The 26,253-nt window shown below is 43.5% G+C and overlaps 1 protein-coding gene across 1 annotated transcript in view; it reads right to left on the bottom strand.

Moving 5' to 3' along the window:
* The window catches only part of SHB (SH2 domain containing adaptor protein B), a gene marked incomplete at its 5' end in the record, with an annotated part of 164,999 nt that overhangs the window by 11,896 nt on the left and 126,850 nt on the right, over positions 1-26,253 (bottom strand). The window contains one exon of the mRNA XM_006038150.3: positions 22,040-22,159. Within this exon, the coding sequence (XP_006038212.3) occupies positions 22,040-22,159 (120 nt within the window). The remainder of the gene's footprint in view (positions 1-22,039; positions 22,160-26,253) is intronic.

Below are 26,253 nucleotides of genomic sequence, written 5' to 3'. Positions count from 1 at the left end.
TTTCCCTCCCCTCCAAATAGACAGACCCTTCTTGCTAGACAATGAACAGAACCTTGTTTCAAAATTTGTATTTAATAAACGAGACACAAAGTGTCGGTGTATAGTAAATCTGAAGGGGCAAGTGTCGTCTTCAGTTTGAAGCTGCTGACCTGACACAGGCCCTTCATTTTGCACAGATGTGTTTCAAGAGGCAGTCCTGCACAACACTTTCCTGTAACATTGCCAGTTCTATACTTCAATAAGCTTTTTGCTTGTGCTGTCTTGCAAATTTTCAATTCTTTACTGCACATATATAGAGAGGAGCAATGGAACAAGTCACCAGGACTGCTATGCAATGCTGCTTTATTTAACATGATGTGGAGGCAATCCCAAAGGACTTCCCACTGCATTCATAAGAAAGGACCGCTGTCACAGAGCTGGAGTATGGACTACTTTGGCCCTGCGTGTTCCCAGCTGGTGGATGGTCTCTTGTGAATCAGTCCAGGTGGGGCATGCTACTCGCAAGCAATGCATTCCCAGCCCCAGCCCCCTCTCTGTGCTGGCACTGTGAGGAGACAAGGACAACAGGGCTTCCTGTCCCAGGTGCAGACATTCTGAGCGAGACAGACTGATATCCTTTAATGGGTCACAGGCAGCATGCATGGGCAGCAGGTAGAGAAAGGAGGGCTTAACTTCAGACCTTGCCCTGGGCAAAATCTTCCTCTGAGCAAAGCTACACTGCCTCTTTGCTTACTGATGTCTCCTCTATGCTGGCAGCATCTTTACTCAGGAAAGTAGAACGGGGCAACAAAGGGAAGTCAAGTGCAAATCCACTACACAGGCCCTGAACAGATATGATGTTTGGAATGCTCCAAACAGCGAGCAGACAGACATTCACAGCCAAGAAGTGCTTCAAAAATGGCACTCTACAGAACACAACAGAAGGTTGCATGCCATAGTTGTCCAATTCCCCCCTCACTGGGGGGGCATGGGGAGGACAGGGGGAGCAGGGTGGACAGCCCACAAGTATTCCTTTGTTTACTTCACTGTCCTTGGCAATCTCTGGAGTCCACGAGGCATCCTCGGAAACCTCTCCAGCTTTGGTGCTGGAGAGCAGGAATCCCTGCATGCCTCTCTGCCTTTGGTCTTCTGGGTCTGGCGGACAGGGTGGGAAGCGTGGGAACTTGAAACACTCCAAATTGGATCAGAATTTGGAGTGCTTCAAATGTCTGTCTGTGGCCAAAGACTGAAGAGTTTCTCCCTCTCAGCCCAGTGAACAAGGAAGGTTTTTGGTGGGGGACCCAGGTATTGTTTATTTTTTGATGTATTGGTTTACCTTTCTGAAAGGAGGGTAATAGGTTTCCACCATACCCTAATTCTAACTTTCCACGCTCAGGGAAAATTTTTGTAGATTGTTGCCAAATATGGACATACTATAGAAGCCACAGGCCTAAAGCCAGAGCCTTCTGTTACAACTGTAACGTAATTGCAATGCCCAATAAATAACAGTGAGATGTTAAAAGAAAAGGAAAAAGAAAACAGCCTGCAATCAAACCTTCAACAGTGCAGCAGAACACCATGTCCATGTTTAATTATAAAACAAAACCCAGGGTTAGCCTCTTCCAAAAGCAGCCTTGTGAAATGAAAGAATAGACCTTTCAATCACTGACATGTAATCTTGATACAAAATCTGGGTGTCATTCTTCCTTTTTCCTGGAATCAGAACACAGCGCACCAAACAGAGCAAGTACATGCAAACACACTGGAGAAAGTCTCAGAAAGGCATAAACATACAGATCACATCCAATCTTTCCCTGTTCCCCCTCTGCAAAATTAAAAGACAGTGGTGAAGTTGGGAATATAATGCAACATTCAGCTGAAGGTGAACAATGTGATGATTATTGTTCTTAAATGGTCTTTTAAGGCAAGTGCTTGTATAATTACCTCATCTCCAGAATTTCCCTCATCCCCTAGAGAGGTATTGGAGCCCAGTGACCTGAAGATCAGCTTTTTCCCCCCTCCATAGCCATAGGGGAATCTTTGATGCTACAGAAATATAAATGCTGTAGTCACAAACACAGTGATGCGACAACTGGAAACAAAAGCAGCTCATTTTATTTCCAAACCAACTTAATCAGATGGGATAACCTCTAGTTTAATGAACAGAAATGGAAAAGGTAGCACTCCTAAATGTATTAATATGCAAAGCGCCTTTGGCTTCAGCAACACTCAAGGAGGCTTGGAAATGTAATTTAGAAAGGTCAGTTTCATTCTCTTTGTAATTTGGTCTTTGGGTAGCAAACCCACTCATGGCTGGTATTCTATCAATTTCTTGACAACCTATTTCCACAGGGTGAAACATTTTCTCTAAATTAAATCTCCATCTCTACGCTCTCTAATGCAATTGATTTATGCACTGATACACAACAAAGATTCTGTTTTATTATTGGCCCACAATGTGCCTACATTAATTATGGGCTTTTGCAGCATGACTGCTAGTAATACAGTTCAAAAACAAAAAAACCTTACTTAATCTCAGAACTGATTGCCCTTTTTTACTCAGCACCTACATGTGTCAACACACAAATCATCCACGTTTAAGTACCAGTATTTTAAACCATGCAATATCTATGAAGCTGGGAAAGGCAGGGGAGGGTGGGGGTTGGTGCAGGGAAGGAATCCATACTTTACTCCATTTTTTTTTAATTTTTTTTTTTTAAACAATGGACAGCTATCAAAGCAGCTTGCAGACAGAAAGCTCCCAAATTCATTTTTTATCCTTTGGGATGCCATAGCTTTTCTGATATCTCCATATTTCCTCTGGTTCCTTCGAGGTCGTGTGTCAGAATCAAGTCACACGCATAACTGCACACTGCTGAAACTTGTCAAATCAACTGATACTGGACAACTGCCAGTGGAGGGGCTGAGGGGAACATGTGGTTAGCTGTTTGTAGGAGGTCCAGGCAGGAGACTCTTCATGTCTTCCAACAACAAGACTCCTTCCTATAAGAAAGACTACACCCTTTATTTTGCCATACCAGCCCCTACACATTATGGGGCTAATCTTCTGAGTCTTCATTTGTACATCATAGGGTACATCTACACATCACTGTGCTTTAGTGACTAAAGCACAGTGCAGTATAAGTAGTTACTGCACCATGTGTGTGGCACAGTTAGATTTCGCCACTACGTCACCATAGCCCAGGGGTGGGCAAAATGCAGCCCACGGGCCGGATGCGGCCTGCCAGGCCATTCTATCCTGCCCATGGGGCCCCTAAAAAATTTAGAAAATTAATATTTATCTGTCCCTGGCTGCCTGTCATGCAGCCCCTGATGGCTTGCCAAAACTCAGTAAGCGGCCCTCCGCCTGAAATAATTGCCTGCCCCTGCCATAGACCCATGTGACTGCTACGAGGGATAGGTCACGTGTACACCCGTGCGATTGCTACATCACTGTAGCGTGCCATACAGCAATACAGCACGCCACTATGTCGCTGTAGGGCGATGTGTAGATGCACCCATAGCCTCAGACTAAACCCCCAATCATCATTGGTTTTAGCAAGTTTGCAAATCCCTGTTCTGCCAGAGCCACCAGCAAGAGACTACAAGATTTCTAAGGTCACATGTGGCACCTGATGATCTCTTCTGGCTCAGGGGTTGCTGCTCAGTAGTGGCTGCAGGGTGGACAGGATGTCAGACTGGGAATGTGGACATAGGGGTTCTGTTCTCAACTCTGTCACCGACTCTCTGCCTGACCTCACAGCATGTTGTCACCTCCCTGTCTTGGTTATTCTGCCTGCACAACATAGTGCCTCCTTTACAGACAGCTTTGGAAGGCATGACAGAAAAGGGCACTATGAATGCTGATATTTTTGCTCACGTTTCAGAAGCAAATTCTGTAAAGCTGATATTTTTCTTTTTAAGTCTCATGTTTCATCACCCATACAAGAGGAAGTATGTCCATCAAGCTACAAAAAAAATGAAATATTAAGATCATAATACAAACAAGATGGAATGACACAAAGTCAAAGTTGTGATGATGAAGGACAACTCCCAGGCGCCTGGTGTAGTTTCTCTCGTGTACTGTACTAGTGTAAGATAACACAGGTTACCACCATGACAGAGGAATCTATGTTCAGAGGGACCTGTCTAATAGGAAAACACGAACTATCCACAGCCCCGGTGCTCTTCAGAGCGTATTAATTAAAAAATGAAAAGCAACTGCAGTCATTTAAACCCATTTCATTAAGGGGCTTACATCCAGGCACATTTATTATTGATATTCCTAGCTGGTGAAGTAATCTCTCTTCAAATCTATTACACTTAGTAGGAATAACAGCAAACCGTGACACTTGATTAGATAACATAGAGAAGAAATCCAATAACTGCCCCCTTGGGAACTTATCCTAATATACTGCCATGGCAAGCTGGGCTTGCCTGTTACTACAATGTGGCCTTCAGGTTCTTCAACACTATGTTACTTCTAGAACCAGAAGGATACTCATAGGTCACATCCAAGGCCTGTATCTGCTGCTCTAGTGAGTACAGATCAGAAGAAAGGGAAAAATGCTGCTGCCAACTCCATTTTTAACATCAAGCAAGGATAATTAACCAAAGTGAGAACTGACTAACCAGTACCGTACTCTCCAAAAGAGGTTCTCCAGCTAGCAAGAGCAAGTCCTGGAGGAATGGCAGGGGGAATGGGTGCTATGCACTTCTCTGAGCCCTTTGTGCAAGGGCTGTTCTCACAGCTGAGGTGGCACTTTCCATCAGATCACTTGTGTGGAAGGCAGGAGTACCACCCATTTAAGATGAGGCAAGACTACTGCCACTCCTGTGTGCTCCCTCCAGGAAAAAAAAAAGAGTCTGCTGAGTCAGGAAGACAGAACCAGGCACAATCCTGCCCTCAATGCATTTGACAAATTGTTCATTTTAGTCTCAGAAGTCCACAGCAGCCTGTGTATAACCACAAAGTATGCTTGCTTTTGGACATTGCAATCATTTCTATCTGGACCATTAGGAGAAATGGCCACTGGCTGGATGGGTGGACAAGTTACATATGGGGAACACTGAGGACTAAAATATTTTCCACACTCTTACTTAAGGCATATATTAGAAAACAACTTTGTTTGAAAGAAGGAGAGACATTGAGTCCATCCAGCAGTGAAAGCTGCTTCCTGAGAACAAAGGCATATGAGGATCAGATGTGAGGCAAAAAATACTTGGGGGATGTTCTGTTAGAAAGATGGAGTGGATCTTTCCATCTCCGCTCTCATCTTGGAAAACATTCACTCCTGTATCCTATTCCATTTTAGGAACACAGCCAGGAAACCTACTCCCACTCACCCAGCGCCACACTAGTTCTGAACGTGTTCTTGTCTAGAGAATATGCAAGGTCACTCTCAGTTCGAGGGTAGGGCAGACGGGCAGCGGTGCTGAATCACAGTGATTTTCTCCACCTTGTAATGCAAGTTAGAAAAAGAACCTGGAGCTGCACAATCCATTTATTTTATTTTTATTAAAATCTCTAGCTCTTGGCTGAGTATTCACAGCTCAGTATTTATTACTATCCTGGCTATGTGAGGAGGAGAGAGCTTTGATAAATGGATCCAGCAGACTATTTGGTTGTGCCTTTGCAGCCTTGGTGAAGTGCTATCTTATAACTCTGTAATGTTCAAAGATAACTCTGTTTTTGGCAGCCTGCTGGGTCCCAGTTCTGGACGTAAGGGCCCCATGCCCCCATCACCTACTGCCCCTCTTGTGGCTGCAGAGTTCCCTCACTGGCTTTTCTAGCCCAGTGGGGAAGAATAACCTCTCTGGGGCTTTTCTTTTGGGGAAAATGTGCATTGCAGCTTTCCCCGACACAGCAAGGGGGGTACATATGCTAGCAGTTACTGACAACAGAGCTGTGCCTCCAGTGCACATCTTCATTAACACAGCAGGACCCTTTCCTGCTCTGCGCATTACAGGTCAGAGGAACCCACTGCCAAAACAGCAGGGTGGGAGCTTAGTGCTGTGGTGCTGCAGGGCTTTGTCTGAGGGCATTTGACTCTAGGAGCTCTCAAGAGACACAAGGGCAGTGCAACTGCTTCTAAGACTCCCTTAAAAGAGGGCTTGCATGTGATCCTGTCATATCCAATGTGGAGGGAGCTACGTAAGGTCACTTGCCTTTCTTGATGTAGAGGGAATGGTCTAGAGCACAACTGGGTAAGAAGGGAGGGGGTAAGCCCTCAACTCCAGAGGGCCATATGCACCACAGACACAGCTGGTCTTGATAAGGCAGAAGCACCCTGCACTGTGGTGAAGGTGATTGGTGAGGACTCTGAGCTCCTTTTCAAAGGAAGATTAAAACCATCAGCAAGTTCCTCCTGTCATTTCCCCCAAAACAGCGTAGTCTGTTTTGCAGAGGGTCCTGTTACATTCACGATAGGCTAGGAAACGTGGCTTGGAGGCAGCTGCCCCACAGCAAGCTTTACCCTAGAGATTCAACATGCCTACCATTCACTGAGGACTCTGCCACAGTGCCAACAGTTACAAGAACAGCGATATGGTGAGTGCCCAGTTCCAAGCCACTGTATGTATATATGTGTGCGTGTGTGTTTGTACAAACTAATCACCAAAAGGCTCTCAGCCATGGCATGTAGGAGTGCTGAAGTGCAGGAGGAAAGCCCACTCCCAGCTGTGAAAGCACAGGGAAAAGAGCAAGCATGCTGAACTGTTAACACCAATCCCATCTACGCGGTCCCCACAAAAGAAGAGCATGTTTCTGCAGGCGACTGCATTCCCTTATGTCAACACATGAATCCTTGCAGATAACATCAGAGCAAATCTTGGCCTATGGGTCTGTCACTTGTACATGATCTCTTGCCAGCTCTGCTGCCCCATATTCATGCAGTCATGACTCGCTTGGAGGGACTTGTCAGTGAAAATTTTCTTTAGCTTCCTTCCCCGCGCCCCAAACTTAAAACACTGTTTGCTTTACAGAAGACAGACATCGGCCCTGTCATAACAGGGTCTACAGCAGGCCACACAGGTGGAACAGCTGCCCTGCTGCCTCAGCCTCAGCTCAGGAACCCACTGCCCCCCACCCTGCACTCACTGTCAGAAGGAAGCCCTTCCTCCACCTTCACAGCCCCCTTCGGACTTGGCGTATCCCCCAGGAACCCCTGTCAGCAGCTACCCCAGACCACAACTCCTGGTATTTGTCTCAAAGGCTAAGTACAGACAGTCAAAAAGTCCAAGGCTGAATCAATGTAATCTTCACCGATGAGTCTAAGCTGCACAAACTGAACCAATAAGCAAGTGAACAGACATTCACTTTTGATTCTGGAAATGCAGACATGCCTACAGTGACCCAGGGCAGAAGCCAGGGGATACTAGAGCACACCTCCCTGCTTGGTTAGAGCTGACGGTGGCCTGGGCCAAGGCTAGCCTACCCACCCTGCGAGGGGAGGTTTGCAGGGAGGTGCAAAGCATCTTGGGATGCCGAGGGACTGAGAGTTAACTTGAATCTAGAGGGGATCTGGGACAGAAGTACAAGAAACTGACTTAATCTAAATCAGTGAAGTCTGATACTACATCCATCCAGGTTTATATTAAACCTGTTTGGGCCATTTTGAAAGCAGTTTAGGTGCACTGAACTCATGTTGTGTTACAGATTTGAATGGGTTTCTGGTCACTTATACCAGTTTGTGTGTAACTTCTGCCCCTAGCCAAAATGCAGATTTTACTGAGAGAACAGAGAAATGAGAAGAGAACTCACAGGAGTAACTGAACTGCAGGCCAAACCTCAGAGAGCCTTTGCTCAGCACATATAAGTGCCAAAGTATCTATAACAGCTCCACAAAACACCTTTTCACAGAGAATAACCCTTCCTTCCCACACCTTCAGAGTCCAGCTACATGGACTCCAAAGCACCATTAGTATCAGGAGACCCCCTTTGGAAAAGTTTTCTTCCAGAGGATGTAAAAGGCTCCACACCTCAGAGATGACATTACAGTATCACTGCTTCTATGTCACAACCAGTATCTGCCTATTACACACTGAACTGGCTGAACCAAGCTTTTGCACCTTTAAGGAAACTGTTTTCCTTCCTTCTTATCTATTGCTTTGAACTAATTCTCCCTGCCTGTTACAGCCTCATTTCCAGGGGTGCAGAGCAGTCCTCATAACCTAGTACCTCTGACATCAGGACCTACCCATTCCCATGAACACTGATGAATGCAAGTGTGCATTCAAATACTTAAAAATTATTTTTGGCATATTCTTTGATCATCAGCTGCTACCTCTGGCAGTTTATAGTAACTTCTTAGACCTGTCTGCTTTCTTAAAGGGCTTGGAGAATGGCAGTATTGTAAGTAGGGATGGGTGAGTGGGGAGCACCCATAGGTGCTGACTTAGAGGGGGTGCCAGTATGGCCCCCTCCTTCTAGGAGTCCATCACGGCATGGGCAGCCCGCCTGGGAATACACAGCCACAGGAGTTGGGCAGGCACATCCTCATGCCCAGTACTGCATCTGGAAGGAAGGGGGTGGAATGATACCCCCTAGGAGGCTTTGCTATGGGAGGCACAACTCTGCACCTGTGGGGAGTGAATGGGGCACCAGAAGCAGCCTCCAGAGAGAGCCTACATCACTACTTGTTCCTTAGTCCTATGTTGCTACAGCCACAGCTGCCGCCAGAGTGAAGACAGCCAGGCAGGTAAGATTCTTTTTCCGTACCCCATCCCACCCCTGCTCTCCATAGGAGTCAGCATAATCCCTCACCCCTACCTCTGCCCTAGATACTGAAACACCTTACTATGCCTCTGGGAGACATCACCCCACAATGTGAGAAAAGCACCTTCAAAAGGTAGCTTAATAGCACTGTCCCCACTGAATTACCATTATATAACATTCCTGATGGAGATAGCTAATACTGGTTTAGCTGACACATTCCCTCCTGGGCCCAGATGCACTCTATCACAGATGCAGCAAAGTACACCAGAAATATGAGATAAGATTACCAGATTCACACACATGCCAGTGCATATTTCTGAACCAGCACTAACTTTAGCTGCTCCCTAGTTTATATGCTGTATTGGCCAGGCTTCTCACCTCGGGGCAGAAAGCAAGGAAATGCATGCTGCAACACCAAGATGTGGGTGTGCTTGAGCCTCATCCCCTGATGGCCATGTCCCCCATTATCCATCCTGCAGCCTACAGTAGAGGAGGGGACAGCACAGTGACACATTTGTTTATGAAGGGCAAGTATTGTAGCTTTAAGTCATGCAGGACTGCTAGTATAAGCATTACACAGACTATAGCTGGTGATGACTTTAGGCATGAAGTGCTATTGTAGGAGTGATGGTCAGTCATTTCTAGAGACAGCCTATATCCTTTCCAATTTGGGGCCCTAAATGACTGCATTATTGAAGGCAATATTCTCACCAAAGACACTGTGACAGGTGCAAAGGATACCTGTTAGGATCTGTAAGGAAAATTATATTTCTGATAGGTGGGGGTAATGGTGTGCATGTGTGCAGTTTAGCTATAAGTGATTTCCTCCATTTCACAACTCCATATAAAATATGAGCAAATATGATTCCATATTTTGGAACCAGAGGGAGTCAATGGATGCATCTACATGTGCAATTAATTTGAAGCAAACTCTGGAGTAGTTTGAGCTGGAGTAAACTGCTCCCAGGTACACTGTCTACACATGTGCCTGGAATATCAACAATATAAGTCAAGGCCTCTGGCTGGCTATGCTGACCCAAAGGCAATGTACAACCATGGTCACTTCCTACACGTGCATTTCAGTGCAGTAAATTACCCCAAAGGAAGATAGTAGTGTCCCCAACGGTACTATCTTTTGGTGGAATTAATTAAGCTGCTACACCCTAATACTGGCATACGTGTAGACAGTCATGCTTTACTGTACAGCTAATTAGTCTACTTGGCAGTAAAGCACACATGTAGATGCACCCAATGTGTATCGTGGTGGCATTCTGATCTGCAGACCTCAGTTCAGTATTAAGCAAACTGCCAGGTAATATGATCAAAGAAAGCTGCTATTTCTTCTGCTCTTATCCTGTTTAGTGCCGTTAATCCTCTTGATCTTAGTGATGTACTTTCATTTTTAAAGACAATCTTTGCAGCAGCTTAGTAAATAGTAACTTATTTCAAACTCTTATGGGAACACAGCTCCTTCCTGGCTTAACCAAACAGTGATAAGCACTATGACTGCCATCTGTGTATGCACAGTCAGACTAAATGGCTTCATCAAACAAGTAAACTAAATTGAATCAGGGCTTTCCATACACGGTTTGTTTTCATGACTTTCTGTAAAACAGCCATGGTCTACCCCTCACTGTTTCACAGCTGAAGGAAATTACTCTAGGACTTCATGACCTTTATGCACCTGCATAGGACTGTGAAAATGCTACAGCCTCAAGCATTGCCTCCTACTGTGACTGTTAGCAGCAGGCTCTTAGAACATCCTCTAATACAAGGAAGGCCAACCTTTTTGCCAGGCATGCCACAATCAACTCTGTACTCTCCCAAGTTCCACTCCAGTCTCCCTCCTCTGCCCAATCTGCTGCTCTGCTTCCTGCCTACCTACTACTGTGCTGCCTGGTCCCTTCCCCGATCTGCCACATGCCATGCACAGAGGCTGCCTGTGTCACTTGTGGCACATGTGCCACAGGCTGACTACCCCTACTCTAACAGTCAGAAGCCACCCCGTGGGGGGAAATCCCAAACTCTTTGGTTTAGGAATTCCAATAGTGAACCTATGTGAAAAAACACTTAACTTTAGCAGAAGAAAGTGCTTTTCCAATGGGGTTAATAAAAAAAAAAAAATGTAAAGTATTAAAATAATTTAAAGTAAATAAAACCTGTACTCAGGCAATGAATGTCCGCTGCTCAAGTTTAGAATCTTAGAAGCAGGAAACTTAAAAAAGTTAACACATACAACTTGTGTGAGAACGAGAAATCAGACTTTACTGAAGAGCTGGAACAGCTTTGGACAAAGGGAGTCTCTTCATTTGAGTTCAGTTCAAAGACTATTTTATTCAAAGCTGAGAAACTAACAGGGAACCAAAAAAGCAGCTTGTTTTCCTATACCAATCTATGAATAAAAACCATGGTGAGGGATAAGGAAAATTTACTAGTTCCAAAATCATCTATGTGGTAACCAAAACAATCAAATACCATGCACTAACAGCAAAGAATACTTTGGGATTTTTTAAATATCATAAAAGTTATTTTATGCAGCATGGTTAGTTTTATTTAACAAATAAGAGTTTTAAAATGCTGTTTTATGCTTTTTAATTGATTTCCAATTTCCATCCAAATACAGCTTGATGGAAATATTGAGTAGAAACAATTAGAAAACACCTTAAATGAATCCAATCACCATTATCTGATAAAACTGAGAAACTGACTACTTACATGCTCAGCTATATAATTGCTTTAAAAATGTGTATAGATAACTGAAAAAGTATCAAACAACATAAGGACTATATTTAACTTAGTACCATAAAGCCTTAATTTAAACCAATGGCAGTCTCTCTTCTTTAGGCAAATAAAGAATACAAAACAAGATAAAAATCAATTATTTAAGCAAAGGTTTCCTGCTTGCTGGTTCAAATTATGATTAAAAATGGGATGATTTAAATCATGATGAACAGCTTTTGGCAGGAAGGGAAACATCCCACACTGACTTGCTAGTTGTTTTGTTAGATTCCCACTGTACTATTAAGAAAGCATACACTGGTTTATTGTTTAAAAAGGCCTTTTAAAATTTAGATAATAATAATATACTTATCAACTCGAATCTCTCACTAGCTGTTCTCAGAACACCTCACAGATTAATGAATTAAACTGACAAGAACCTCTCATGGTAAATCTATTCATCCCATTTTACAGACTGGGGAGGCCAATGCTAGGAGACATTACGTAAATGCCAGAAATCACTGGCGGTTTGCAGTAGAACCAGAAATATATCCGGATTGCCTGAGTCTTGTATTTGGAAGTGGAACCTGGCATCTGCTGTGGTAACAAAGCTGTCCTCTTTCCCCAGCTCCCTTAACATTTTATTAGGCTGCCAAACACTGTAATCTTGTACCTATTGTTATTTTCTCAAGCCATTTCCCACCTACTCACTCATCTTTCTGAACACCATGTAATAGTTCCACACTTGGCTGAAGGCGAACTTGAGAAGAACAGAGGTGATGCTGGCAGACAGTGGAAAGCATTCTGCTGAGTCCACAGACCTCGTGGAGCCACTTTTGATTGAAAGGACACACCCGCAATTGGTTAATACCAGGGCCCTTTGAGTGGGAGCGCCCTTGGATTCCTTGCCAACATTAAGCTCTCACACAGCAACATCCTTTACAAGGGTAGGAGACTCTATGCCATGCTGGTCGGCAGTGACTTAGCCTCAGAGATTCATGCGTCTGTTACCTCTGAAACATTAATTTGGGGAGGGGGTTGTTCATGGCTAATTCGTAGCACACCTGCCAGAAACCTGACCCTTACTAATCTAGTCCAATTCCCTGCAGGGAGCTAGGTGCACTGTACCTAAATCAGTGAAGGGGATTCTACAAATTCCCAAGGCACCCTTTTCCAAAATTTTGCTGTTCGGACATTTTAGGAAGAAATCCCTAAACCTTAATCTGAATCTTTCTTCATGTAGTTTAAAACCGCTGCTTTTTGTCCTACCCTCACCAGGCAGGGAGGGGGAACAACCATTCCATCACCCTTGCTATGACTACTTTTCAAATACCTGAAAATTGTTATCATAATATGTGTTAATCTTCTTTCCGCCACGCTAAGCACTCTCAGCTCCTTCAAACATTCCTTGTATGGTTTGCTTTCCAAACTCCCTCTTTGTCCCTCTACAATTCATTCATATCCATCTTAAAATGCAGCGCTCAAGACTGGACAGAGTACTCCAAGTTGAGGCCTAAGTGATGCTAAAGCCTCTTGCGTAGGATGCTTCTGCTAATGAACTCCAAGAAGGCATTTGTTTTCTTGCAACTGCATCACACTTCTGACAAATGTTTAATCTTTTGCTTCATTATAACCCCCTGATCCTTTTCAGCAGTGCCATAGCGTAGCCCTTCATTCTGTACCTGCGTGCTGGTTTTCCCTCAGCTTCTTATGTGTGGTATCTGACATTTGTCTTTGCTGAATTTAAATTTTGTTGTTCATGACCAAGATCTTCATTTATCACGAGTGTGCTGGATGTTAATTCTGTTCTCTTAAGCCCCAACCAGATGCATGATCTATAAATATGGTGAGCAAGCTTTCTATTCTCATTTCGGGGGGGGAATCCATTCCATAGTCTAAGCACCATTACTCTCTTCACCACCTTCGATTCCTATTGTACGGAGCACGACTTTGACTCTGCCGTCCCTATGAGTACTTTAATAAAGACTATGGGTGTTTGTAGTGCACTTATCCCATATGCATAGATGGAGTGACCTTTAATATATTACACATACACACACAATCCCATTTAACTACATGCCCTTGGGAATAGAAAAGGGTTATGCACTTTGCTGGTGTATGCACTTATACAAAGTTAGCATAAGCAAGCCATGATCATTAAGGGCATCTTTACACATGCTCCGGGGGTGGGGGAGAGGCACTTTAATTAGAGCAGCTCATGTATTCAGCACCTTGAAAGCTTGTTCAAGCATGCTTCAGCCCTTCCACAGCCGATGCTGTTTCTTCATTTCTGGCACTGTTAAACAGAGTAAAGCTGGTCACATAGTAGATGGTTACATGCACTATGCAGTTAACCAGTTACAATTAAGTGATCAACCAAGTGGATAGTGGGGCTGCTCTTAAATGATTTACACTTCAGCTATAATGCAGGTAACCAGAAGTTGTTTATGATGTAAGCAATGGGCAGCAAATTGGGACTGGCATTGGGTTATGCACAGGTGTGGTATGCAGTGTGCTCTGGGGGTGTGCACATGCACACAAACTGTAACGGTACCAAAAGATAGTACTCCATTGCACATCCCCAGAAGAGACTGAAGAACAAAATCTGACAGACGTTACTCTGCTAACTGTATGCCCTACCAGAAGGTGCTCCCATATGACAGTGATGTTGAGCATAATACAAAACCAAATATAGAGCTAGCACTAAAATAAAATATAAAAACACGTTCTGCCAAGTTACAGCAGCATTTCAGGCCAGGTCAGTACCCACTGATTAGCCACTGTGCACAAACTTGTTGACGCAAAGAGCAATTGCAATGTAATGTGAACTTGTCAACTCCACATCTAAACTGCTGTCAGGACAATGAAAGTGTCTCCTTCATAGGGGGCAAAAATAAGTGAAATTTAGCGATGGCTCTCTGCTCCTGTGTTCATGAACACTGACTTGAAAACAAATAAAGGCTACATTGGTTTAACAAAGCAAATCTTGTTCCTTCCTCTCAAGATGTCAGTAGCTACAAATCAAGATTTATAGCTGAGCGTACGTAACTGAACAGAACATACCTACTGTACCCATTTGGCAAATGTCTTCTCACCGCATACATCAACAAGGAAACCATTAATGGAATGCAGAATGGCAGCTCCTACTGCCTGCAGCCACAACACAAATTTATGAACAGGACAAAGGGCTGGGGGCATAAGAGGTCCCCAAAGAGAATTTGTTAGTTTAGATGCCACTGAAACTGGTAAAGTAACAATAATTAAATGTGTATTGTTACAAGAGATCATTCTGAAAACTGTCCTGCCTTGAAAAAGGTTTACTGGCATCTTTTTTAACAGCCATTAATTTTTTTAAAATGTTGTATTTCTTGGACCCAGTATTTTAAGACAACTTTATTTATACCACAGGTAACTGGCTCATTAGGGATAAAGAGATAGATCTAAATGGAAGCTTATAACAAAACACTGAGCTCTCGCTTTCATTTTGAAATGGGGAATAAACAAATTTCTCTCTGTCACCAAGCTGTTAAAAATAAGACTCACAAACAACAAATCCTTAAGTCATAGGTCTCCACTCTGAACCTTTAAAGCCCAATAAAATAATACGCCTTGTAATTCTTTTTCGCAAAAAAATGAGATACCTCTTTTAAAATAAACTATGTTGTGAACTAGAAGACCAGGGCTCAAGCAGATACAGCTGGACAAAAGGGCAACACTGCTCCACAAAACAAAATTTAAATTCACATAAAACATTTTGAAAGAGCAACAATAAATTTTAGGGGAAGCTCTGCAAGGATCTCCTGGGGTCAGGAATAGCATACTGAGAGGAAGGAAGAACTGGACCTCTGCACATGCTAGAGCAAATTCCATTTAATATTAGGTCTCTCTACCCACCCTCATCTACTATCAGCAGCAAGGACTGAACTGACATCCTGCCGTAATATTCCATTATCTATTGGAGACAAACACTTAGGATATCCTTCAGCTTTCATAAGGAAGACCATCCAGTAACTTAACATTCAGACAGAAAAAGCTGATACATGTAAAAGATAGTCACAAATCCATGTTATTCAACAAGCCAGCCAGCTTATGTATAAAATTGTGTAACAACGGTTCCTTATGGCCGAGGGAAACAAGAACAAATTAAATACATTTCCCAATCAAAGCCATCTGGAAATACTGCCATTGGACAGACACCTTAAAGCATCTGTCGTCTGGACACATTTTTAAACCACCAAAAGCACATAGTTGCCACCTCAAAAGCTGACACAGTGCATCGGATGTGTGTACTCTGGGCAAGCACATGCCACAGTCAGAAAGATACAGAAACACAGCTGGGAGGAGGGACTCCAGGCTCAATCTTGCAAAGTACCTGACACTACCAAGAGCCAGCACTGCATATACACACACGTGCTGGGCTTTCAGCATATGAACAGCCCCACTGAAGTGGCTGTCAGCAAGGAAGGAAATAGTTAAAATGCCATTGTGACAGAGCATGGCTTCCTGAACAGTTTCCCAATGGGAAACACAAACATTCCTCACTGTTTGGTCATTAGCCTCAACTTGGGAACAAGAGGTCAGAGCCCTGCTTCACGTTTGCATGCTCCTGCATTTACCACTGCTGCAAAGCCATTAATGAGAGGCAGCTCCTTGGCTGAGCAGCGGGGACACTGCCCATACAGAGGGACGCTGCAGAGCCACACTAAAGCAGTGCAGAGGAATGGAGTTCAATTTACCACAAAGCCAGAGGACAGCCCTAAAATTGCACTTTAACTACTCCAGCATAGCAGCTACTCCCTGACAGCATATAACAGCTGCAACCTACCAGTTCAACAGAGCCATCAAAGATTACACTGTAATGTGTCAGCTACACAGCCGAGCTTGGCTTTCCTTCTTTTTTTTCTTTATAAAGTCAGAACAATTTAAGAGGGTACATCTCCATAATAAAATAAATTATGCATGAGGAGTGGGAGTATGTTATGTGTACTGCAGTTTTATTGCATAACTGCAGTAATCATTAGTTACCGTATTGGTTTATACTAGACTACTAAACACACTTAAACAAGCCTTGATGGGAGTTAATATTTCCCCATTTACACATATATAACCAGAGCATTAAAATTAAATTTAAAGTGCTACTTCAAAGTTGATAGTTTCAGCCCTCTACCTAATTTATAGATCGCATATATATTCTGGATTTATATTATAACAGCATCCAAAAGACTCAACCAGAGTAACTTACTTTATCCCCAGACACGCATACATTTGGACCCATCTACTAACGGGAAGAAAACAAAATATTGAGTATCTTCTAAAGTCCTGGCCTGGTTCTTTCTGTCGTAACCGTTAACAACATTCCTACACGTCAGCAGGCCTTGAAATTGTGCAGTGAAACATGCCAATAGCTTTTGGTTTTATGGTGGCAGAATGACTAGTGCAAAGTACTTAACAAAAGGCTCCTATCTGGTCAGTATTACATGCGCATGCTACAGCTGGGGCATACATGCATTACCCCTCTGATAACCTGCCAAGAGAATGACGCCTAAGCCTTATTTGCATTTTTTTAAATAAATGAAGGGAACAGAGAAAACCCACTTGGTCTATATTGTCTTTGATGGGGGGAAAATTACTCACTGATGAAAATCACTGACCAGCAGAGAATCAGTTCTCAAGTTACCATGGTGCAAACATGTATGTATGTATGCGAGTAATTTTATTTGCCCAGAAGTAACATCATAACTGTGAGCTAAGGTGAGAGAGAGTGACAGAAAACACGGATGAAGCCTATTCATTCCATCAGGAAGAGCACACACCAAATGCAGATGCTTCCTCAGCCTGACAAAGGGTATCTGTACCCGAAAGTTTGCAAAGAATTTTTCCAACTATTTGAGTTGGTCTAATAAAAGATATCATATTTTCCCAAAGAACCTTGTCTGGATGGAGTCTAGCATTCCACCTTTCAGTAGCATCTCCTCCAGTATCTGGCCACCAACAGTTCTGTGTTAGGAGCCGCAAAAGCAGGCTTGATGCCCTGCACCCAACTCAGTGGCCCAAGGAAGCCAAGGGGGGGGCTCCAGGCAGACAACCCAAATTTCTCAATACAGGATCACCATCTAAGACAGTAACAGCAGTTGGTTAGCAGAAGACAAGGAAAGAGAAAGGACAGTTATCTGTTAAATGTATGCCCAGACTGCCAAAGCCACAGGAAGCTGCTACAGAACTCCAAGAACAGTATCATCTGGTCCTGCATTCACAGGGGATGTAAATTTACTTAGATATTTGTTGGAAAGTAAGAACTGGAAAGCACCGGTTATCTAAGAAATTCTTAACTGCTCAAAGCAAAAACACCATAGATGGGTATCTAACTGGAGCAAAGCTCTGTAGGGGTAGAACCAAAGGAGAAACTAAAAACCAAACTAAAACCAGCAGGTCAAAAAGTGCTAAATTAGAATGAAGCACTAAAAACTGTCAGGGATAGCAACAAATACTCAATGGAAATGCAGAGCAACTGCCAAATACAGAGGAAGTTCAATAATAGAGATGGAAAAGGGTGAAATATTCTAAGACCATGCACTTTTTTTCCACTCAGCAACAAAAAGGATGAAGGAAGCAGGAGGCACAGTGAGATAAACATTAATGAGGATACAGGAATACATAGCATTGATATTACTGATGCAGACAGACTACTCACAGGAGTTTAAGGTTACGGCTTGCGGAGGTATGGGCGATCCTTCTGACCTGGTTACAAGGGTGTTGCACAAACAGAATGCAACCCCAAATAGTAATACGTACTTTGGATTTTAATGGGGCCAATTTCCCCGAACTAAAAACAGTTGTAAGCAAAGCTAATTAGATGGAAATACTTAAAGGAAGAAGTGTGAATAAGAACTGTGAGTCATCCAGGAACATTGTTCTTCATGTCCAGACAGCAAAGCTGATCAATTAAAATACAAAGGTTACTTTGGTTAAGACAGTCATCTTCATCCATGATAAGGGGATATGATATGAAAGCATCAATTAATTATACATGCAATACCTTATCAACTGGGTAAAAGAAAGGCAAGGCAAATGGATGTGAGCAGTGATCAGATGTTTTGAAATGCTGAAAGATATAATCAAAAAGGAAGTTTGCAAATGACAAAGTTTTGATGAAGTAGTAAATAGGGAGTAAGCAACTGTGAGACAGGTCTCTCAGGAGAGCAAGCTGGATTTGCCTGCCTCCCATTATGCGACCTACATTTCAATACAGTGGTGCAGATGGTCCTACATCTTGGAAGAAGATGACATTGTTATGTTTACAGGGTGGTAAGAGACTATCCTGCAAATAAATAACTCTGCAAAGAACTCAGGGTGGCATTCTATCCTGGCCATCTAAGGGTGCCTGTAGACACGCTGCAAGGCTGCTCTGACACGCTGTAATTACAGCATGTCGGAGCAGACTTTATTAACTGAATTTGCTGGAGTGTGGTAATTACCATGCTCCAGTCAGCCTCCCCATCTCGTGTATCACCATCCCTGTGCTTCAAAATGGCAGCGCAGGTACTTTAACTAAAGCTTTCATCCAGGGGAGTTTGGACCCGGGTTTGACTTCCCTACCACCACAGTTCAGCCCTTATCCAATCCCTTTTTTGGCACACTTTCTGAAGCTTGCCCCTTGGGTAGATATGCAAGTGAGTCGTGGGAGATATATGGGGCAAAAGGAAGAGAACAAGAAGGAATACAGCTCAATGAGGCAGCTGATGGCCTGGAAGGGAGAGGGCTCTGTGTTGAGGCATAAGCTTTTGCCCTGTGTTGGTCTTTATCCATTTCTTTTTTTTAATTCCTTTTTTTTTTTTTTTTAAACAAGGACTCTGTTAGTGGCTCAACTTCAAAAGGAACACCAGAGAAGACTGTGAATAATGGCTGAGCTGTGGTGTGGTAGTTAGGGTTTTGAGGTTGGAGGTCAGAAACACCTAGGTTTAAACCACCCAGGGGGTGACAGGGGGAGGAAGGGAAGGGGCAAGTGTCCTAGAACCCAGGAGTTTTAGTCAACTTCACTTCTGGGCATCTAAGGTCATTATACATCCACAAAGGGTACCTATAAGGGCCCAGGATGTTACTGCACACGTTCAGTCTGTGTGCCTATGTAGCAGCGCATCCTCATCCACATGCATAGCACTATGTAGCTAGGAACAAAATGCCAACCTGTTCCTAAGTGGCATTGTTTACACTCAGAAGAACAAAAATGGCCAACAAAAATGGCCAGACCTACATACTACTATGACAGGAATGGAGTGGAAGGTCACCCTTAGTGGCCATTGGTAAGTAAACAACTGGGCATAAGCTCCAGGAGTGATGGCAAAGGAAAAAAGGCTAGCGGTATAATAAGAGGTACTACAAGAAGAACATGGAGAGGAAGCAGGCAAGTGCTCCTATTCTGTTTATAGCACTAGAGAGAAACTTAGTGAAATATTAGGTCAAATCCTGGCACCCACAGTATCAAACTATGCTAGAAACAGCCATGAGAAAATCTACAAAAGTGATCTGGGGTGTGAAAAATGCAGCTTATAATGGCAGAGGGCATTCCTTTAATCACTCTAAGCCAGTAATTCGCAGCCACGGTGTCAGGGCATCCTAGGGTGCCTTGAGGATCATTTCAAGGGTGCTGTGGGGTGCCACGCAATGTGAGAGGTGCAAGTGTGATTCACAAGATAAACCCAAAGATTTCAAAAAGGAATTCACAGTGGTAAAAACATTCTGACCTGTTTTGTTTTTCTGAGGTCTCTGTAATGGAAGAATTGCTCTATTATTTTTTGTAGTAAAAACCAAGTGGAAGCTAACAGTTGGCATTTTCTGAGGGGTGCCTTCAGTCTAACAATGGGGTGCCTTCAGTGTAAGTTTGAGAAGCATTGGTCTAGGATTACTAAAGCAAAGGTCAGAGGGTGATTTTGAAACTAAGATGGACTACGTACATGGAGAGCTGGTTCCTCATTGAAGAAGGATTGCTAATGTAACAAGCAACAGAAAGGCAAGATGGAATGGCAAGAAGTTCAAATCAGAAAATGTCAAACAGGAAACAAAGATGCAAACATTTCCCAAAGTGTCATCACTGTTGAACAGGCAGTGTAGGTTTACAGGCACTTGGAGGCTTTAAAGCAAGACTAGACATCTCTTTCTAAGAAATGCATTCTAGCTGAACCATAAGTTTTTGGGCTGGTACAAGAATTGCAGCATCTAGTCTGTGAAAGGCATACTCTAATTACATATTCAGAGTGCTCACTTCTGGTCACAGAAGCTGTGAAAGATAGAATTTAAATGCACTTAAAACCAAGAGAGCCACATGGCATTTGCTCAGCAGTCCTCAATGAACTAGAAGAATCACTGCAACCAAGAATTCATGACTATCAGATACGCTATAGTAGAGGACTGGAGTAGGGCGCTGCTTTTAGATAAGCTGCTGGCCAACTATTCAAAGAGGGCCACTGCACGCAGCAGAAAAAACTCATCGTGCAAGTACGTGTGCCAGAAGGGCGATACAGGTTCACCTGGATTGTAATACTACAGCAAGACGTGTTTAATCTGCAGGACCAGATCCTCTGTCTGAGCAAAGTGGCACAGCTGTGCTCCAGGCAACAGGAGTGAAACCAAATCTAAGAAGACAAGTCAATGGGACTATTCTTTCCTATACCAGCTGTCTGCCTGGCCTGTTGTTTTAGAGGGGCAAGAGGTTTTAAATGGGCTTCTGACTACTCGATTTGCATGTATGGATGTGATCTATTTATATGTGCAAATCTGAAGTAATTTTGAAACTGCCACCCACCCTCATCATGGAGTAGGATTGAGTCTTTAGGTACAGCCCTGAGGAAACTGGTGTAAAAGCTGGTGTAAAGGCTGAGAGCACTGTGAAGCATTGAAATGAAGATGGAAGGCCAGCCTAGCAGGCAATCATTTAGAGCTGATCCATATCAGAGTCTCATTTCCCTTCCCAGAAAACATATATGGGGAGAATAACTCTCCTAACACTTGCGTGCACAGAACATGAATGCCCAAGCACATGAGGAGCTGACCTTCAAAATATACAGGTTTTGGCCTAAGTGATCAAACCAGAAAGAGGAGAGTTTTCAAATGAAAAGGTGGGAGAGACTAGGAGAAAAAGATAATTTCTTAATTTTGACGTTCTGTCAGCCTTGATTGTGCTTTCTGACAGGAAAAGCCTCTCCATTTAGAACTTCACCACAGCTTGCCCCTATATGGCTTATTTCCATGCAGAAGGAGCCATTCCCAGAAAAGAAGAGAGAGCAAAAAACGGGGTGTCTATTAATGGCTGGAACAAAACACAAGAAGCAGGATCATTTTAAAGACAGAAGCTGGAAAACATCAAGTGTATTTTGTTAAAAGAGCACCAAACAGAAAATAAAATTCCTTTAACATCCCAGGAGTATAACACCATGTCTAGGAACTGTCACCAGACATAATACAAGCTGACAGGCAGTATTCTAAAATTCCTTTGGGTCCTTTATCAAGCATTACTTGTGCAACAAAAGTGACTGATTTTTTTTTTTTTTTTTTTTTTTTTTTTGTTGCAGTAGAAAAGAAAACTGCTGGTTTGTAAGTTATGTTCACCATGTTTCATCATATTGTACTTACTTTAACGAAAGAGAATAGTCATGCTTGCTTGTTTGACTATTCCTTACAAGGTAGCTACATTCTTTACACAACCGTAACAGGTTTTCTGCATCTGTCCGACTGATTGCTCCATGATACCATCTAGAAAAAAAGACAGAGAAATTAAGACATAAATAAATGGATATTCGCCTCAAAGACCATTCACTTAAACAAATGCTTTCATGTGCTGTAGTGATTAACACCTCAAGAATAACTAACTCCAATAAAACAAATTGCTCACGTTACATAAAGTTGCCATTACAGCGTGAGATGATGCTCGCTGTTGCGTTTCACATAAAGGAGATGCTTAAATCAGAACATATGTGACTGCATTAGAGGAATGTATATGAAGCTTCCCATTCAGTGCAATGTGTAATAACAATTAATCAGATGACATCATGAGAAAAATGTAATAAATCTGCCTTAATCCTGCAATAGGCAAGAGCTGTAAAAAAAACAACAACAAAAAAACCCGTTTCATCTTCAAACACGCATTTTTCTTTCCCCTCCCCCTCAAAATGAGCCTATAGTTATGTTAAATAATTGAACTATTCTAACTATAGATTTGTAAAAGGTGGAAACTGAATAAAAGTATCAGAACTGCTAAGAAAGTGACAGATTTTATGACATGAAATGCAGGAAAGCATGGGGATAAAAAAAATCAGAAACACAAATAGGCGTGCCTTTTTCCTCAACAGGAGTAGCTAAAACAAAGAAGGTCTTTTGAAACATGCCTGAGAATATTCAGAGTGCCTTTATTTAACCCACTAAGTAGTACATTGTACCAGTTCCTCTAAGGAGAACAAAGGGATGAAGACCAGTTCTGAAAACTTCTCAGTGAAAGGAAGGAAGGGAGACAGAAACTGGCCCTTCTTTATTTACAAGCAGATCTTTAAAGGGGAATGGTTCCCCTAGAATTTACTGGGCTGGATCAGCTTGCAAATCCAGTAATCCATGAACCAATGTTTAAGAGAAAAGTGGACCATACCCCTTTCATCAGGCCCATTAACATGCTTGGTTAGTGGTGACACACTTTTGTAGGAGAGATTCTTTTTCTCACTCTTGCAGTTATCAGCTGACACCCCAAAGCATAATAGAATTATTCTCTTCCTCCCAAGTCTAAACGACAAATATTACTTGACCTTAAATGCTGTGAATTGTTAAATTCCTTGTGGAAAAGTGTTTCCTTTTATTTGTTTTCAACATACTTCCCCAATAACTTCCTTTTATGAAGGGAGTTGTTCTAACTAACCAGTGCTGAACAAATACATTGCTGGAGAAATTCCCTCGGCAGAGATGCATTTTGGCTCTAGACAACTCTGTGCTCACAATGTTAGCCCATTCATATAAGGCTGAGAGTGAAATCTTGTGTGCTGCACTATGCAGTTTGTGGTAGCCTTAAAATTGAATCACCTCACCCTGTTTCGTTACATCCAGCAAGTCTCCTCAAACAGAATACGTTAATTTATCAGCTGAAGAGATGGAGAGATAAGGACACAGTATATTCAGTGACTTAACTGTATTCTATAAAAAGGTAAAAGTTGTCATGAAAAGCAATGAGACACAATGATGAAAGTTACTAGACAAAGTTTTTTCCATAAGGTGAAGGATATTTCTTGGGAGGGAATTCAAGCGATTCCAAGAGCTGAAGACATGTTGCTAAAGACTGAAGGGAGTGAGCTAGCTGGTGAGCGCATCAGGGTGATTTTTCTGTATTGCTGGAGCCATTTTTCCAGTGGTAGGCAACTGGTTGTGGAAATGGTGCATTCGGTGTCTAGGATGGGTCACATACTGGCTGTGACTGGCTATCAGTGTGTGAACTGGGAAGGTGCAGAGCAATGAAGACATTTTGCTACAAGCTCAGCAGTGTTATTTTCAAGCCTTGCTTTGGCCTCCAGTGAAAGGCATTTGGTCACCAGGCCAGAGAGCCAAAGGCAGTTAGATAAGAAGCTGGCCATATCTCTCTCTTGTGTACTGGTGACAAACATGGGCCTGCCCTAACCATAGGAGCCTGATGAATGGTCTAAGCCAGGGGTAGGCAACCCCCTGCATGGGTGCCAGAGTGTGGCATGCGAAAGCACTTTGCTTGGCACATGCACCTTGGAGTGGAGGGCAGGGAAGGGGCTGGAGATGCACTGCTACAACAAGGATTGGGCCCCTTGTGGCTCCCCTGCCACCCACCCCTGGCACGCCAACATCTTACAAATTGAAGTTGTGGGTATTTTTGGCACTCTACCCAAAAATGTTGCCAACCCCATGTCTAAGCTCAACATTTAGACATATTGTCTACAGGGGGAAGGGATGAGAAGCGCTTTAGAGTTAAAGCAGAACAGTTCTTCTTAAAAGACGACAGATTGCAGGCAGCTGAAGGGTTGGAGAAAGCCACAAATTCAGGAGGTGGCCTATCCTGTGTGTGGGGTGGGGGGGAGGGGGTGTCCCTCTAAAAGCACACAGGCTGCTAGTGGCTGGAGAGACAAAAAAAGCTAGGTGAAAAGCTTGCAAGTTACTTTTGTCAAGACAGGGACACAGAGCATCAAGTGTTTTTCCCTTCCAGCCATTACAGATTCCACGGAGGAAAGAAAGCAATAAATGGGCCAGTCAGAGGTAGGAGCAAAAACTATGGGCAACCTGCTGAGCATTGGGAATGCCCTGAAAATACATGCCAGGAGCATGGGGAATAAGAACTAGAGCTCTTAGTACACCACCAGAGCTATGACATAATTGGAATCACAAGCTATGGACAGAAATAACAACTGAAACATTTCAGAGGGTCAGCTGTACAAATGTACAATACAAGCTCTTTGAAACGTACCAAAAGCAGCTCAAGCACTTCAGAATACATCTTTACATGAGGTGCTATTTCAAAGTGTTTCAGTTCTTATTGTGTGTAGGTGGGGATAGGAGAAACCAGGGGAGAGAAAGGAAGCACAGGGTGGACAGTCTGCAGGCTTAGTGACTCCCATTCTTTGGTCCCAGCTGCTCTAGCACTCATGGTCAAACACTGCTGCCAATGCTTGGCTCTTCAGCCTCAGCCCCCTATACCTCTCCCCTCCAGTGAGAGGGGGAGCAGAAAGGTAAATGGGCCTGGGACAGGAGACAATGGGGCCAGGGAACCGCTTCTGCATGGTAGGTTCTCCAGCCCCAGTCCCCTCTGCCTCCCCACTCCCATGGGAGGAAGATGGAATCAGGGCTGGAGAGTGAGAATGCTGGTGATGGAGAGCCAAGGAGTCCCTGCCATAGCCACTTCTGCCCCTCCAGGGACATCCTCCATCTCCTCTAGTGTCGTGTGGCAAGAAAGCTGTGATTGCAGGCAACTGTGGCAGTTTTGAAATGTTTCAGCCAGGGGGGCAACACAGGGGCTGCATAGTAGGCCCCTAAATAGAATCATTTTCATTTTAAAATGTTTCACTTGAAAACATTTCAAAAGTTACTTCTGTCCACACCCAAAACTCAATGGGATAAATCACAAGCTTGGGATGCTGTTAGAGGAGGGTATGGCCTACTTGGGAAGAACAAGTAGGGAGATCAGGGACAAAGGTGGTGTCTTATATATTTCATAGATTTCATAGACATTAGGGCTGGAAGGGACCTCGGAAGATCATCAAGCCCAGCCCCCTGCCCAAAGGGCAGGAAGTCAGCTGGGGTCATAGGATCCCAGCAACATAAGCATCCAGTTTCATCTTGAAGGTGTTCAATGAAGGCACTTGAACCACCTCCGGTGGCAGGCTGTTCCAGACCTTGGGGGCTCGGACAGGAAATAAATCCTTCCTTATGTCCAACCTGAAACGGTCTTGTAGTAGTTTATGACCGTTCGACTAGTCGTCATCCCTTGGGGCGCTCTGGTGAACAAACGTTCCCCCAGATGCTGGTGGTCACCCCTGATAAACTTGTAGGTGGCCATCAGATCACCCCTGAGCCTGCGCTTTTTCAGGCTAAAGAGCCCCAGGGCTCTCAGCCTGTCATCGTAGGGTCTGCTTCCTTGACCTCTGATCATGCGCGTGGCTCTTCTCTGGACTCTCTCAAGCTTCTCCACATCCTTTTTGAATTGTGGAGCCCAAAACTGGACACAGTACTCCAGCTGCGGCCTCACTAAGGCCGAGTACAGGGGGAGAATGACGTCCCGGGATTTGCTTGAGAAGCATCTATGGATGCAAGCCAGCGTTTTGGTCGCTTTACTAGCCGCCGCATCGCACTGC

This window comes from Alligator sinensis, unplaced genomic scaffold (genome assembly GCF_000455745.1).
Source record: "Alligator sinensis unplaced genomic scaffold, ASM45574v1 scaffold2194_1, whole genome shotgun sequence".
Taxonomy (NCBI): domain Eukaryota; kingdom Metazoa; phylum Chordata; order Crocodylia; family Alligatoridae; genus Alligator; species Alligator sinensis.
Note: the sequence above shows the minus strand (reverse complement) of the source record. Positions and strands in the feature narration are given on the sequence as shown.